The sequence below is a fragment of the Plecotus auritus genome, assembly GCF_963455305.1.
Source record: "Plecotus auritus genome assembly, chromosome: 1".
Lineage (NCBI taxonomy): Eukaryota > Metazoa > Chordata > Mammalia > Chiroptera > Vespertilionidae > Plecotus > Plecotus auritus.
The window spans coordinates 44,536,948-44,551,805 of record NC_137770.1 but is presented as its reverse complement, the minus strand read 5'-3'; the positions used below and the strand labels follow the sequence as shown (position 1 = coordinate 44,551,805).

Sequence of the window (14,858 nt, the reverse complement as noted above, 5' to 3'; positions counted from 1 at the left end):
TTAAGGTACATGCCAACCCCCAACTTTGTTATAGAAACAATACAGATCCTCAAAGTCATAAGAAAACTTAAAATATTTTATTGGAGTAATCTAGAAAATTTAAGGACTGATACATCTTTGGTATTTATAAATGTAGTAATTTTTGTGGGTTATTCTATAGAGGGACTTACAGGATCAGGAAATACAAACTGAAATATTCTAGCACCTTTTAATATAAATAGAAATGCAGTAATGCAGAGGTAAAAAACAAATTTAACTCTTAAAACTTTTTTTGGGAAACTATATAAATAAGTTGGTTCTTTCCCATCAGTTATGCATAGCTTTCTCTATGTAAAATTTATGATCTTTAGGGTTTTATTTTTATACTGGTCATTTGTGCTTTAATTTCTTGGCCAAAGAGAACTCATATAGGGTCTTGACATATTTCTAATTGGTTCTTAGTTGAACGAATTTGACCTTTTAAATATGACATAAATGTTTATAAAAAGTTGCTTTAATAAGCAACAATTAAAATTCTGTTACCTCTTTTAAACTTGCAATAATTTTTGTTTTTAAAAATACAGTAGTAAAGATTGAGGTATAAACTTCTCACAAAATATACTTAGTCTTTTTGCACTGAAAATGTCCATTTTGTATGTCCAGGAACTTTTAATGGCCAATTCCTTTTTCACTTTCTTCACTTTTGTTTGCAGTAAATGTTCTTTAGGGTCCAGAATCTGATTGTAAACTCAAGTCCTTTAGGATGCTATATTTACTTTCTTCCTGTAAAGGGAAGTGTGGGAGAGGACAGTGTGTGAGTATTTTCTATAACTGAGTTGCAACGTAAGTCTTTTTAAAGGAAAAATATTTTTTTGTGTGTATAGTTTAGCTAAGTAGACGATGTAGTAAAAACTGGTCACCCAATGGGTTGGCCATTAACTTTTCCAGCCTAAAGTGGCTCTCACTGGTGGCAATGTCACAGGCAGCAGCCAGAATCGGGGCCAAGGGTAATCAGTTACCAGATCTGTCCTCCTCTCCCCTGCTAATCCAAAGGAGCAGCCTGAGCATGTTGTTTACCTGCTGGGCAGTAGGGGTAGACTGCAGTTATCCCGTAGAGATGAGATCGCTGGTCTGGGAGATACTCATCAGTAAACTGGCCACTGTCTCTATTGACTGATATAATACCATCCCTGGGAACAGAAAGGAAACATGAAGTCATGGGATTTAAGGTTGGATAGAAGAAGTAATTTTCAAAACAAAAAATCTCTACAGCCTTTTAGAATACACATTTTAAATTAACATAACAAAATGAGTTTTGACTCATTTAGATTCAGAAGGTTTGTATCAGTGGTTCTCTAAGTGGTCCTCAGACCAGCATCATCTGGGAGCTTGGTAGAAATGCGAATTCTTGGGCCCTCATTCAGACTTAATCAAATTCTGGGATATAGGACCCAGTAATATGTTTTAACTAGAGGCCCAGTGCATGAAATTAGTGCACTTGGGGAGGTCCCTCAGCCCGGCCTGTGCCCTCTCACAGTCTGGGAGCCCTTGGGGGATATCCGACTGCCGTGGAGGTGGGAGAGGCTCCCGCCACCACCACTGTGTTGACCAGCCTGGCTTCTGTCTGAGCGGCACTCCTCCTGTGGGAGCGCACTGACCACCAGGGGGCAGCTTCTGTGTTGAGTGTCCCCTCGTGGTCAGAGCACATCATAGCAGCCAGTTGTTCTGCCATGGTCGATATGCATATTATTAGCCTTTTATTATATAGGATAAGCCCTCTGAATGACTGATCCACGCTGAAGTTTGAGGACCACTAACTGGGTGTTGGAATCACGTGGATCTGTTAAAATTGATCTGGGCCCCATGCAAGGTCTAAATCAAAATTACAGGGGTTAGGATAGAAGGGCTCAGACACTACCGGAGTGGGCAAAGTAGGTCTGTGACACTCTTTTGAGTTAAAGCTATTGTAATAATCATAACTTTCATGTCTTTCCACACAAACTACTTTTGCCAACCTTGTATATATTTTTTAATGTTCCCTAATTCCTCCTTGGAGAACTGGTAGACAACTAATAAGTCCACAATGTCAATAACTAATATACTTCATGGTGCCACTTAAGCCAGTTACAACTCTCTGAAGATCATATTTAGATTAAAGCGCTTCCTTTTTGGATAGTTATTACCTAACTAGAGGCCCAGTACATGAAAATTCATGCACTGGAGGGGGGGGTCCCTCAGCCCAGCCTGCCCCCTCTCACAGTCCGGGAGCCCTCAGGAGCGGGAGGCGACCCCGGCGATCAGGGGAAGGTAATGCCCCATCACAATCTGCTGCTGCTGCTGCCACTGCTGGCAGCACAAGCCTCGGCCACCCCTGGGCAGCCATCATCCAAGGTTTGCCTGCGCCTAGGGTATCAGCCGCCATATCCAAGGCTTGCCTGCGCCTCGGGCCAGCCCTGGGGTGCTGAGGGTGGGTCTGGCTGCACTGTGCGCCTGCCGCCCCTGCTGCTCCACCTCCCCCCGCCCCCCCTGCTGGGCTGAAAGGACTGGGGGATTCCAGTGGGGCTGAGGGGACTGGGCGCCACCATCTCCTGCTGCTCCGCCCCCCCCCCCCCCCCCCCCCCCCCCCCGCTGGGCTGAAAGGACTGGGGGATTCCAGTGGGGCTGAGGGGACTGGGCGCCGCCATCATTGTCATGGCGTGATGGTCAAGTTGCATATTACCTCTTTATTAGATAGGATAGCTCTGCCACTTTTAGCCACATGTGAGCATTACCATTAAATTTCTGGGTAACATTTGAATGATGCTATTTATAATAATAAAAGGGTAATATGCTAATTAAACCAGACGTCCTTCTGGAAGTCCTTCAGTCCTTCCAGATGAAGCCAGGGCTGCGAAGGACACCCAGGTCCTGGGTGCCAGAGGGAAGCAGGTGCTGGCAGCTGGGGGAAGGAAGGCCTACTCTTGCACAGATTTCATGCATTGGACCTCTAGTCTACTAATAAAGAGAGAACAAAATGAAAACATCAGTAGAAGTAGAGGGCTTAATTACTAAAGTCACTAGCTGATATTAGGTGAAACAAGCAATCCCCCTGAACATTTTGCAATTTCAGGCTCGTCCAGAATGTGTCAGGCTCACCTCCTCCAGTCCGTGTGGTAGAAGTGATCTGCATAGCTAACAATGCTGAAGGGGTAGTTGAGGTTGTTTTGAATAACATGTCGTCCAGTTCCATCAGATAGTGTACACTCCAGTTTTTTGGTTCCTTTGAAAACAAAGAGGAAAAAAGATACTTTCACGCCATGGGGGAGAGAAGGGGAAACCTTGCCAAAAATAATAGTGGCTGGTTCCATCTTAGAGAAAGGTAGACTAAGAAATAGCTATTTTATCCCCATTGCAGTGATACAAATTAAAAACTAAAATTTTCTGTTCTATTACCAGTCTTTAAGTTGTTTAATAACATTCCAGTTTTTAATAGAGTTTAAACTCTTAATCCTTTTTTGGAAGAAAGGATTGCTTTTACAGAAATTTAGCCAAATTCCTCCCAAAGCAGAGCATTAGAGATAAGCTTTTTTTATAATTAATTTCAAGTGTAAACATAACATTTGGATAAATATTTGCCCTTTGTAAGTAATGTATAATAGCCAAGATTGCCTTTTAACTAAACTCCTTCAAGTTTTTAAAGACTATTAGTTTCTAGGTAGAAATAAAAAGTAACTAAAGGGGCAACATGACTTATATTTTTCAATTTAAAGAAAGCCAATTGTAAAAATTTTGCCATAGCTAAAACGAGTTAAAAATTTCCAAGTTTCACATTTCTTATGGGACCTGGATTTAAATTTCAAATACTTAAAAAAAACATTAACTGTTGTTTGGACAACTGGGTTATAATAGTGACCTATGTATATTATAGTCCCTTTTTTAAGATTATAAGTTCTTTAAGAACGGCCTTTTTCATGTTCTGTGGCATATAGATATACTGCATCCTTTTTAACTTAAAAAGCATGCCAAGTACTCATTTGGGGAAATGGCACACAATACAAAAATAAGGGTCATAGTATTACCCCTGAAACTTAACTGCCGAATTCCCATTCACACACCCTAAAACCCTAGGAAGTTCATTATAAGCATCATTACAAAATGTCCTTTGAAAGTTTACATACCAAAGGAATAGATTATATGTGCTGTACTGTTAAAATTTAAGCCAAAAGATGGAATTTGATTTTGCTATAAAATGTGATCAAGTGCTGGCACCACTGTAATGAAGCATTCTGTATCTGCATCCCATCAGTAGTATTACCTGCATCTGCCCAGCAGAGCAGTTTGGACACGGGGTCAAAGGTTAAACCATTGGGTAGTCCAAGGTCATTATTCACCAGAATTCTTCTGTTTTCTCCATATAAAGATGACATTTCAATTTTAGGAGCATCTCGATTCCAGTCTGTCCAGTACAAGTTGCTGTGGATACATTAAATGGAGTAGAAAAAGAAGCACCCTGAGTGTGTATGAGTCAAACTTCAGAACCTTTGAGGCTTTTCACTAAGTATTTGAGTCAAAAACAGAATGTTTTCTTCATTTACTGAGGGTTTTCTCTGGAATTTCATTTGGTAGAAGCCCCATTAAATATGGCAAGTTTCTCAAGATATAGAAATCCTCCCTGGTTCTAACAAGTACTGAAACATTGACCAAGTTATATGTCCCAGGCGATGACCTTAGCAGTTATGGAAGGGAACATTTTCTTCTTCATTTTGCTACAGTGAAAGAGGTCTGAGAAATAAAATGCCAGGTGTGAGTTTTGGTTACCATTTAATGGGCATTAACCCTACTGTGGTTTTAACACTATGACTTCCTAGTGTGTTGCTGAAGGAGATCCATTTCATTCTAGTTTAAGTATTGACCTCAGACAGGCCCCACCTTATCATCTGATAAAAAGTAGAACAGTTCCTGACACCTAGTAGCTCCTCAATAAATACTGTAAAATTAACGCATTTGGGCTTTTCTTTCTGCTTTTATTCTGACTCCCCACCGCATTTAAATCCAAGGACTTCACATCAGGATCTACAGGTAATGGAGAATTAGGGAGGCCCAGCTGACCCTCGGATAGGATCCACAGTGATGGCTCGTGGATTCACCAGGTCCGTGTGGAAGAGAGCCTTGCGCTCAGAGCCGTCCAGCTTGGCCCTCTCTATCCTATCCAGGCCACTGTCTGTCCAGTACATCGTTCTGTGAAAGTGGTCAATGGCAAGGCCTTCAGGGCTTATCAGATCTGGAAATAAAACAAAGGCGGGACTGGAGCAGGTGAACCTGAAACAGATTTATGTTTGAACAACAATAACAAAGTCCTGAGAGTCACTTGAGTCGGAAGAACCAGGTCACACAAACTAATAGTTAAAATTCTGTGGCACAGCAAAAATATGACTTTTGCCGAACTGACCAAAAAAAAAAAAAGTATTATTTTGATTAATTCACACCAGATGGCTACTGTTGTGTAGGCTGTCATTTTTTTTCATTTGACAATCTAAGGGGAGAGGTCAGTGCCCCTGACTAGTCAGGTATTGCATGTTTTAAAAACTGCAGCACAACAGTTGGAAATCGCTGGTCTAGACGAACAGACCTAGCAGCCTAAATGCACCAGGTATCCACAGAGCTGGTGTCCCAGGCAGCATCAGTGTGGCCTCACCCTGAATCCTTACTGTGAGCCTTTGGGAGCCCTACTTCTCAATAGAAAGGGCCCACAGTAAGAATCACCTTCTTATTACTTATGTATGAACATGTTTGTTTATAAAGAGGATGTTGTATAGCTCACAAGTGACATGCATAGAATTTAGTTTCCCCTGTTGGGTGAAAATAGAGGGAGACTTTGGCATAAACAGGCAAAAATAACTTGGATTTTACAGAATCAAATGAAATGGGAAGTGTCTTCTGGGTGAAGCTGCTGACCTGAATTAATGATTGTCTCAGGCTCTGCTCCCGGTTCCAGACTGACACGGCTAATTGTCCGTGCAGCGACATCCGTCCAGTACACCATCCTCTCCCGGCAGTCGTAGTCAATTCCCACAATTATGGAGCCCTGTGTGGGCCAAAACACAGAATTGGAAGAATTAGGACTCCTTGCATTTCCCCTGATTTCATGCTTAGCTGCCTCACTCATGCATGCCTGCAGTGAACAACCCTGCACTGTAGCCTTACAGGCAGCCAAGCTCATGGTTAGACATGTAGGCTCAAGCTTGGCCACTTACTTAGCTGTGCGATTCTGGTACTTAAGCTTTCTGTGTCTTGGTTTCCTCATTTCCAAAATGAAGGTAACAGTACCTACACTTTCATATGGCTGCTATAAAAATTAATACCATAAATTCTTGTGAAGTGTCCTAATCAGAAATGAATATGCAATAAGCTCTCAATAATCACTGTTACTGTTGGAAGTAAAAGAAAAAGTGACTGCATGAAAAAAATTAGCCCATTCAGTGATTGAAGAACAGATGTTAGTCTCAGCAAAGTAAGGTCTTAATATTTTAACGGACAAAAACAGTGACTCCTTTCAAATGTTATCTGCACTTTTTGAACAAGCCTTTCTAAAATTTGCTAACATAGAACAAAATCCACGCTCCCCTGTGATATGAGCTTTTTCCCCTAGCCCAGGTGCCATCACCCTCAACTCTGCCTCTCATTGCAAAGCAATTTTTTGGTTGTACTCTTAGGTAAAAGAAAGTCTAGTTTAATGGGTTAAGGCAGTAGTTGGCAAACTCATTAGTCAACAGAGCCAAATATCAACAGTATGATTGAAATTTCTTTTGAGAGCCAAATTTTTTAAACTTAAACTTCTTCTAAAGCCACTTCTTCAAAATAGACTCGCCCAGGCCATGGTATTTTGTGGAAGAGCCACACTCAAGGGGCCAAAGAGCCACATGTGGCTCGCGAGCCGCAATTTGCCAACCACTGGGTTAAGGAACTGGGGAATGGTCGTCACTCAACTTCTGGCTAGGGAGGTTTCATCTCCCTTATTGCTAAATCAACTGCAAAGTCTCCTATAAAATGCTGTGTCTGTGATACTCCTTTCCAAAAGTCTGCACAGTACTTGCTTCATTTGATTTCCAACCCAGATTCCTGCTTTGAGAAGCCCAGCAGATGTGTAAAGCCAACATCTAGGGGCCATCTGGCTGTCGCTGAGGCCACGCCAGCTCCTGCTTGCCTAACAAAGCCTGGGGCTGGTGTGACTTATGGCCTCTGGCAGAGGAGTCAGTATGAGAACCACTATACAAGCAGGATTTGGCTCCTGTGGAAAGGGGAACAGTTTATATGGGGTAGGAGGGTCTGAAGGTCAAATACAATTTTACTTGAAAATTGAAAAGTCATGTGTCTCAGGCAGGAGTACACATCCATATGGGCTCCCATTAATCCAGGGAATCATGGGATTCATTAACCTATGTAATGACTTCAAAGTTATTTAGAGAAAAAAGTCCCCGTTTAAGTCAATTTCCCCAAGGTGTGCTTATAACCCATGTTCCATTTCTGTTTCAGTTCCACCACCACCCTGTCCTCATCAGAGATAAATTCAGAAATGCAGAGAAGCCATGTGACATGGCTAGAATAAAGAGATGGCTACTTGTGATAACTTCTGAGTTCCTACCTCTTCTAGAGAAACTTATAAAAAAGAGCATGCTAGTGTTTGCCAAGAAAACACACAAAAACTCGAAAAGGAAGAAAAAAACACATCTTTTTCTAAATACTGGCTGCTTCTAAACTTTTTTGGAACCAGATATGGGTTTCATCAACAGAAGTAAACACGGACACTATACCATTATACATAAGCAAGTACTGGAGCGTGAAGCTTAGCAATGGAATCAGACCATTTTCCACTACAAGTGGCACTACCTTTCTGGTGACCTCCCTTCTCTTCTCCTTTTGAGAGAAGAGTCCCTCCTCCGAAATGGAGTGCCTTGACAACAGGGAGTGGCTGGCTCAGGAAGCGGCAAGCATCCCCGAGGGATAGCTGTCCACTCCTTTTCTAGCATCACACTCTCCCCAACTCATCTAGAAGGAGCCAGAGAAAATGAGAAAAGGGAGGGGAGAGGGCAGTAACGTTGGTTGAGGCAGTCATTAATGGATTTCCACTTGGGATTCTCATCTGACCCCTGAAACCACACCCTGCAGCCACTCCTGTCGTGTTGATTTCTAGATCTCTGGAAATGTTGGGGGCGTTGAAAGCTTCCTGGGGCCTGGGGTTAAAAGTCTCAGTTTTCCCTTGGCTCACCATACTGCCTGACAACCCTGAAATGCCCTTTCCACACATCTGAAGCCCCATGAACCAACGAGGCAACAGCCTTGGTCAGACATGACCCAGCAACAGGGAGCCCCACTTCCTGTGGTGCTGGTGTCAGGCCCATGAAGACAGACTGCAGCTCAGAAATACTCCACAACCTCCCTCCATCTCAGGCCCCTCCCCAGATCTGAACCCCCACGCAGCTCCGTCCCACACGAGAAATCCTCTTTACATGCAGTGATAGCAGGGTCCTGGCCGTGTCCTTCTGAAGCCTGGTACCACTGAGAGGCAAGTAGCCAATCTGCTGGCCTTGGGCATAGAGCAGGAAGGTGCCCACGGACGGAGGAATCACATCAGGCCGAGGCGTAGGCCGGACCAACGGTGGAGCAACCGTGGGTATACCTGCCGTGGGAAAGACAGTGAGCAGAGAGAAAAGGAAACAAGGGTGGGTGGGGAGAGAGAAGAACAGTTACTTTCCCATAGACCAGAGCCTCCAAAAACATCAAAAGTTCTTAAACCTAAACAGATGTGCTCCAGATGTTCCTTTAAAGAAATTCTAATTTCTAGGTTTTTTTTTCAAGGATCAATTATGTAAATCACTGCCAATTACTAGGGAAGAAGACAACAACACATCTCCCTCAGAACAAAGCGGGTTTGGGTGTTTTTTTTCTTCTTCTTTTTAAGGGAAAGAAACCAGAGCCAGAATTGTGTCAGCTTCTCTTTGGGGCCCCCGGGTGACACGCGTCCCCTTTCACCCTGGGCTGGGGAAGGGGAGTAACTGCATGCTGAGCTGAGTTCCAGATGTTCTAGTTACAGAAACTGCTAATGACAAAATCAAACATTAAGTCCAAATTGGGATCTTGGGTTGATCAGATTATAAATCAACACCACACAGTAGTGACTTCTCTCATTGGATCTGTTGACCCCTTATTTGCCCACCTTCATACACAGCCTCCCAACAGAGAAACCTTAGAGGCCGCTGGGGTGAGTGAGGGCTGCCCCGGGTGCTTACATGCAGGGGTGGAGCCTGGCTGGGAGCGGGTGCCCTGCACCTCTCTGCCGTCTCTGTCCACACACCAGCAGAAGTCACTCTTCCCGTGGCACTGCATGGGGGTGAAGTGGCCCAGGTCGTCGCACTGCGGCACATACTGGTCGTCCCTGGGCGCGCCACCGTAGTGCTCCAGCAGGTTTGCCCTCCAGCGTTCACACATGGTCTGGGGCCTCTGGGTGGGCTCTGAGCAGATGGGACAAAAAAAGCCTTTGATGGTAAGCCAAGGACAGAGTGCAGCCTGTAGCTCCAGAGCCCCACACCTGGCCTCCTGGCCTCCCTCCTCACGTGCATTAGCGGGCCTCAGCCAAGCCCCTGAACACAGACCAGAACGGTCAAGTGCTCTAAGAAGTCCTCCACAGGAATCAGGAGAAGGGGGTCCTCTGGATGCTCCCATCTTCCCAGGCCAGGAGGATCTGCCATCAAGGCCCCACCACGTTAGGAAAGAACAAGAGGAGGTTAAGATCAGGTGCAGGGCTCACTCAGCCTGGGAAGGGGGCGATCTCACTCTGGATAGGAGAGGCCCAGGGCCTCTGCTAACAGAACACTTGTGGGGTGCAGTGGCCTACATGATGCTTAGAGCAGTCTTTGCTTCTTTCCCACTTGCTTCAAACTCTAGGACTTGCATATCTGAGAGGTTATCTTCAGACTGACTGGCTAGTGCTTGTCTCAGAAAGCATTACTGAATGTCCACCTATGTGGCCCTCAGTACCTATCCACTAGAGGCCTACATTGGTGAAAGCATAACTTATCGTAATTGGTATATGGGAGCACAGCAGAGGTAGTGACACTCCAGTTCCTGGAAGTCGCCTGGCCATGCTGTTCCTGGTATTATCTCAAAGCTGAACCTTTTTCTGTAGGCTCCACCTTCCCACCGTGTTTCTCCAGCACCCTCCTCCTCTTCCCTCCCTCCCCACTCACCACCATGCTTACACTCCATTAGCTTCTCTTGCAGAACAGTTTCTCTACCCTCAGTACCCCAGACTGCTTCCACAGGGCCATCATGGCCTGTCCCAAACACCAGTTCCCTGTCTAAGAGGGCTCTGCTACAGCCTATAGCACAGCCACCTGTGGGAGGATTGCCTAAAGGACCTGAAACAGAAAGTGCTGCTCCTTTTTTATCTCCTGCCACTCACAGCCTGTCATGTGCAGAAGAGACAGCCAAGTGCTTACTTGGCACCACCATTTGGATGTACCACAGAAATCTCAGAGGAGAACTAACAAAATCTAGGCCCCTGGCCTTTCCCTTATGAGTAAATTGCACCTCCCCCTCTCCATTGCTCAGGTCCAACCATCCTGGACTCCTTTCTCTTGCTCACATGTGTCAAGAAATATCAGCTGTACCTTCACAATGCATTCAGAACATCTTCACATCTTACCACACCCAACCCTATCACCCTGGTCCACGCCCCGTTACCTCGTGCCACAGCTGTTTTCCCTGCTTCTCCCCTCCTTGCCCCTCAGTGTAAACTCAACCTGCAGCCAGAAAGAGTCCCTTTAAAACCAAGTCATTTCATGCCATTCCTTTGATCAAAATTTCCAATGGCTTCAAAGAACAAGCTGGAAACACTATAGTTGGGCTCCAACACCTACAATATCTCTAGGAAAGCAGGAAGATGGGGAATAAAATCCTAAGGTTTCAAACCCAACAGGCTCAATTACAAGACTCACCATCACTCATGACCCACGGGAAGCATACCTCTTAAGACCTCATGTAGAAGGAAAAACTGATTTCCTTACCCAGATGTGTCTCAATGAACCCAGAGAGGGACATGCCGCTTTCTCAAATGCCTGCCCTCCATCTCTGGAGAAGTTCCCAACACCACCGCTGGTCCACATTCCAAACTCAGAGCACCCATTCTTGGTTCAGGGACCACCCAGTGAGGAATGTCTTTGTTTGGAATGAGGACACACAGCACAGTCAGCTTCTGGGAAATGGCACCCCACCTCCCTCACACGTGGGCATCCCTCTCATGCCTTACTATTTGAAGCTCCTCCTCAATCTGACCATGGATTTATTTTTCTTCTGTTTCTGGTTGGCAGGGTTTTAAATATTTTGAAATTGTGGGCAGAAACTGTTCTCTCCCCCTTCAAGCTGACCCCATTATGTAGATGAGACCAGTTAGAAATGGCAGCCAAGAGGCAAGTCTGGGCCACAGGAAAGAGTGCCCAAAAGAACATGCCTTTCTTTTAGCGATGAACTTCCCATTCTCTCGGCTCCCTTTTGAATCACTGTCCTTAACACATGCTTGTCTTAGTAAATGCAACAGAATTCTGAACCAAGGAACCTCCCAACCATCTGATTCCTTCAAATCCCAGCTGGAGTTAGAACCAAGACTTCTTAAACAGTAGGCATGAGTAAACAGGATTCCTCTGTATTCTTTTTTGGGGGTGGTGGGGTGGGAATGGGGGGCCAGAGGCTGCAAAATCTTTTCCTAAAAATAGGAACTAGGAGTGTCACTGTGGGAACAGCTAGATCAGCGGTCGCCAACTGGCGGTCTGCGGACCATTGGTGGTCCGTGAGGTCCAAAAGGTTGGCGACCGCTAAGCTAGATGAAGCATTACTTATTTTTACCTTATGAATCACTGATGTCCTGGCCATAATATTAATATTTTAAAAGGATCAAAGCTGGCAGTAATTCTCTAGTTCTTCATATTCACATACATTAAAAACCAAGACTAGTATTTATGGAAACCTTTTCAACACTAAGAATGGATCTTTGAATATAGCAAGCGCATTGATAGAGGAATTACTTTAGCTGAAATGGTATCATACCAATTCTACGTTCTTAATCAAGTTCTTCTGTTTTTAAAAAATAAAGTTCTTCCCATCTCTGAACAGTTCCGCAAGTAGCAGAAACCTGCCTTGGCAACCTGTAGTTGACATATACTGTGAGCTCTTGATAACCACGCCCCATCCTGACATGTTTATCATCAGCTTCTCAGATCACAGGGGCTAATAAAACAGGTTCCTGCTTCTCTTCTGAAGGCATCTGGGCCAAGAGTGACTTCCCCATGGACATGTTGGGCTGGCTAGAGGGGCCTGGGGTTATTAGCTCAGAGCAAGCTAGCTGGATCCACCCACAAATTACATACTTATGTTTCCTAATGCTATTAAAACAGCCTTCAGACAGTTTTCTGTAACTCAGAAGGCAAAGTTAAGCGACAGTTACATGGGAAGGCAGTTTTCTTTTGGACAAAAGGCTGGTCTGGCAAGATCCTCTAGCTCTGACATCTCTAAGCTGCCCTAACAGGTTTAGGGCAGTGGCCTCAGCCTGATCTACACACTCAATCTCAATTGTGGGTAGAAACTGTTCTCTCCCTTCAAGCTGACCCCATCATGCATGTGAGTTTTGTATCAGACAAGGCTCAGGAGGCTGGAGTACAATGAGTGCCAGGATCACATATATCATGTGTGCATGTCTCTATGTCCCTGTAATGTGAATGTGCATGTAGCTGAGTGCATATCATTCGAGTGTTCCTAGAAGGTAGGAGGATGGTGTCATAAAGGACGGTCACCAGCCCTGAGTCTGCATGGTCTGGCAGGGATTATAATCTACCCACAGCCAGTGTCATTCTGCTCCTCAAGCCCCAGGCCTAACCAGGCACAAGGTTTCTTTCTGGATTGGCTCACCTGGGGGTCCGCAGTGAGGTGGGTTAGAGCCGGGTGGAGTCCGAGTACCAGGGACTTCATGACCGTCGGGGTTCACGCACCAGCAGAAGCCGGTGCTGCCGTGGCACTGCAGCGGCAGGAAGTGGCCCTGCTCATCGCACTGGGGGATGTGGATCCTGACGCCCGGGTAGAGGTGCTGAGCCTGGGCAGCGCGCTGCTGACGCTCACAGGTTTTCAGTCCTGAGGTGGTGTCTTCGGGGGGGTTGGGGGGGGGACAGAGGAGACACAAGGAGGAGGAGGAGGAATAAAAGGCATTGCCACCCACCCGCTTTTATGAGCCAACCTCAAGGTCTCCTGAGGCTTTTTCTTCCATAGTTGGAAGGCAGTATAATGTGGAGAAATTAGCAAGGTGCTGGGAATTTGGAGTCTTGGATTCTTATTTTAGCTCTGCGGCTAACTACCCAACACCTCCCTAACTCTCGAAGTCTGCCCCGTAAGTCCCTAGGCTGACTTTACTGTGAAGCGACCCGTCCCGTCCGCCTCTAGCTCCTGTTGCTGTCTGGATAAAATGAAGAGCAGTCATGGCTTTGGTCCAAACATCCCAGAGACTCAGGAGGAAACAGTTCGGCTTGTCCCCTGAGTCCAGAGTTTTAGTCTGAGAAGCCCCAGCTCAACAGCTATCACTAGACTGCCCCTCGGGCCAAGTTCCAGAGCAGTCATATGGGAGGCTGCGCCCAGCTCACCAGAGCACAGGATTCCTGTTTAGTAACCTGAGTCTCAATACTTCTAACGCGCACTTATCAAGGCAAAGCAGGTCATTAGGGCAGTTAACCAGAACTGTTCATAGGTAAGACAATGGATGGGCCACACGCCGGGCCTCCCAGAATGCGAATAGCTGTGAACAGACAGTAAACCGAGCTCTGGTGGTAACTGAGGAAAATATCCAGAGCCTGAAGATCCACTAACTACAGCCTCTGACCTGGAGAAATCAAGAGTGGGCTGAAGTGCTATAGAAAATAGTGCTGAAGGAGCTAGTTCTCTGGCCTAATCTGGCCTCCCCCTTACCAGGTGTGCACTGAAATCCGTCCCCGTGATAGCCAGGCTGGCAGCGGCAGGAGAAGGAGCCGGGGGTGTTGTAGCAGGTAGCTGAGGGGTGACATCTGTTCTCCAAGCACTCATCAACATCTGCAGTGTCAGAATAGGGGCGGGGGACAGGGGGGAGGGCATGTGACTTCACTGCACTCAATCTGTGCTACTACCTGGCCTTTAGTACAGGAGGATCAACGATGAGGGGTCAACTTCAGAAGACCTTTGTGCATGAGCAGAAATATACTGACACTGAAAGGCATGCCTAACAGTACAAGGTCAAGGCTGTGTGAGTTAGTCCAAGGCTGTGTGAGTTAGTTCAGTGTAGAAATTAAACATGTGGTCACTCAGAAAAATAGATCCTGCAGTATATTTCTACAGCAGTTTCATCTATAGTGAAGTCTAACAAGTTATTACCTGTGAACTAACATTTAGACTATAAATCATTAATTTCTCTCAGTAACACTACAATCAACATATGTAACAATGGTTATCCCCTTTTGTTGCTGGCACCATGTCCCTCTGGCACTGATTTATGGATGCAGAGAAGCCCAATGAGGTTTCAACGAAGTTAGAAGCACATACAGTCTTGCCCAGAGTCCTACTGTCTAGAATGCCCAATTCATCAGAAATTTTTTTTGCTTTCCACTTTCAGAAGAAATAGAAAAGTATAAGAAAAATATTATCAGAGGTTTTGATACATTAAGAAAATCTAAATTTATCAGGCTTACAAAGTAAAAACAATTCAGAACACCCCCACCCTGACACACACACTCTACTACATAGCACCATGAGAATTTTCCTATTTCTCAAACCTACAACAACCTGAAACTTCAAACAAAAGTCAACTTCTAGTCCTCCTATTTTATTTACTGAAA

The 14,858-nt window shown here is 45.2% G+C and overlaps 1 protein-coding gene across 1 annotated transcript in view; it reads right to left on the bottom strand.

Annotated features, from left to right (window-relative positions):
* Positions 1-774: 774 nt before the first annotated feature.
* The window catches only part of NID2 (nidogen 2), a 63,091-nt gene continuing 49,007 nt past the window's right edge, over positions 775-14,858 (bottom strand). The window contains 10 exon segments of the mRNA XM_080665962.1: positions 775-1,045; positions 1,048-1,169; positions 3,115-3,238; positions 4,274-4,431; positions 5,068-5,239; positions 5,914-6,043; positions 8,466-8,635; positions 9,246-9,467; positions 12,916-13,146; positions 13,960-14,079. Coding sequence (XP_080522088.1) covers positions 915-1,045; positions 1,048-1,169; positions 3,115-3,238; positions 4,274-4,431; positions 5,068-5,239; positions 5,914-6,043; positions 8,466-8,635; positions 9,246-9,467; positions 12,916-13,146; positions 13,960-14,079 — 1,580 coding nt within the window. The 3' untranslated portion in view covers positions 775-914.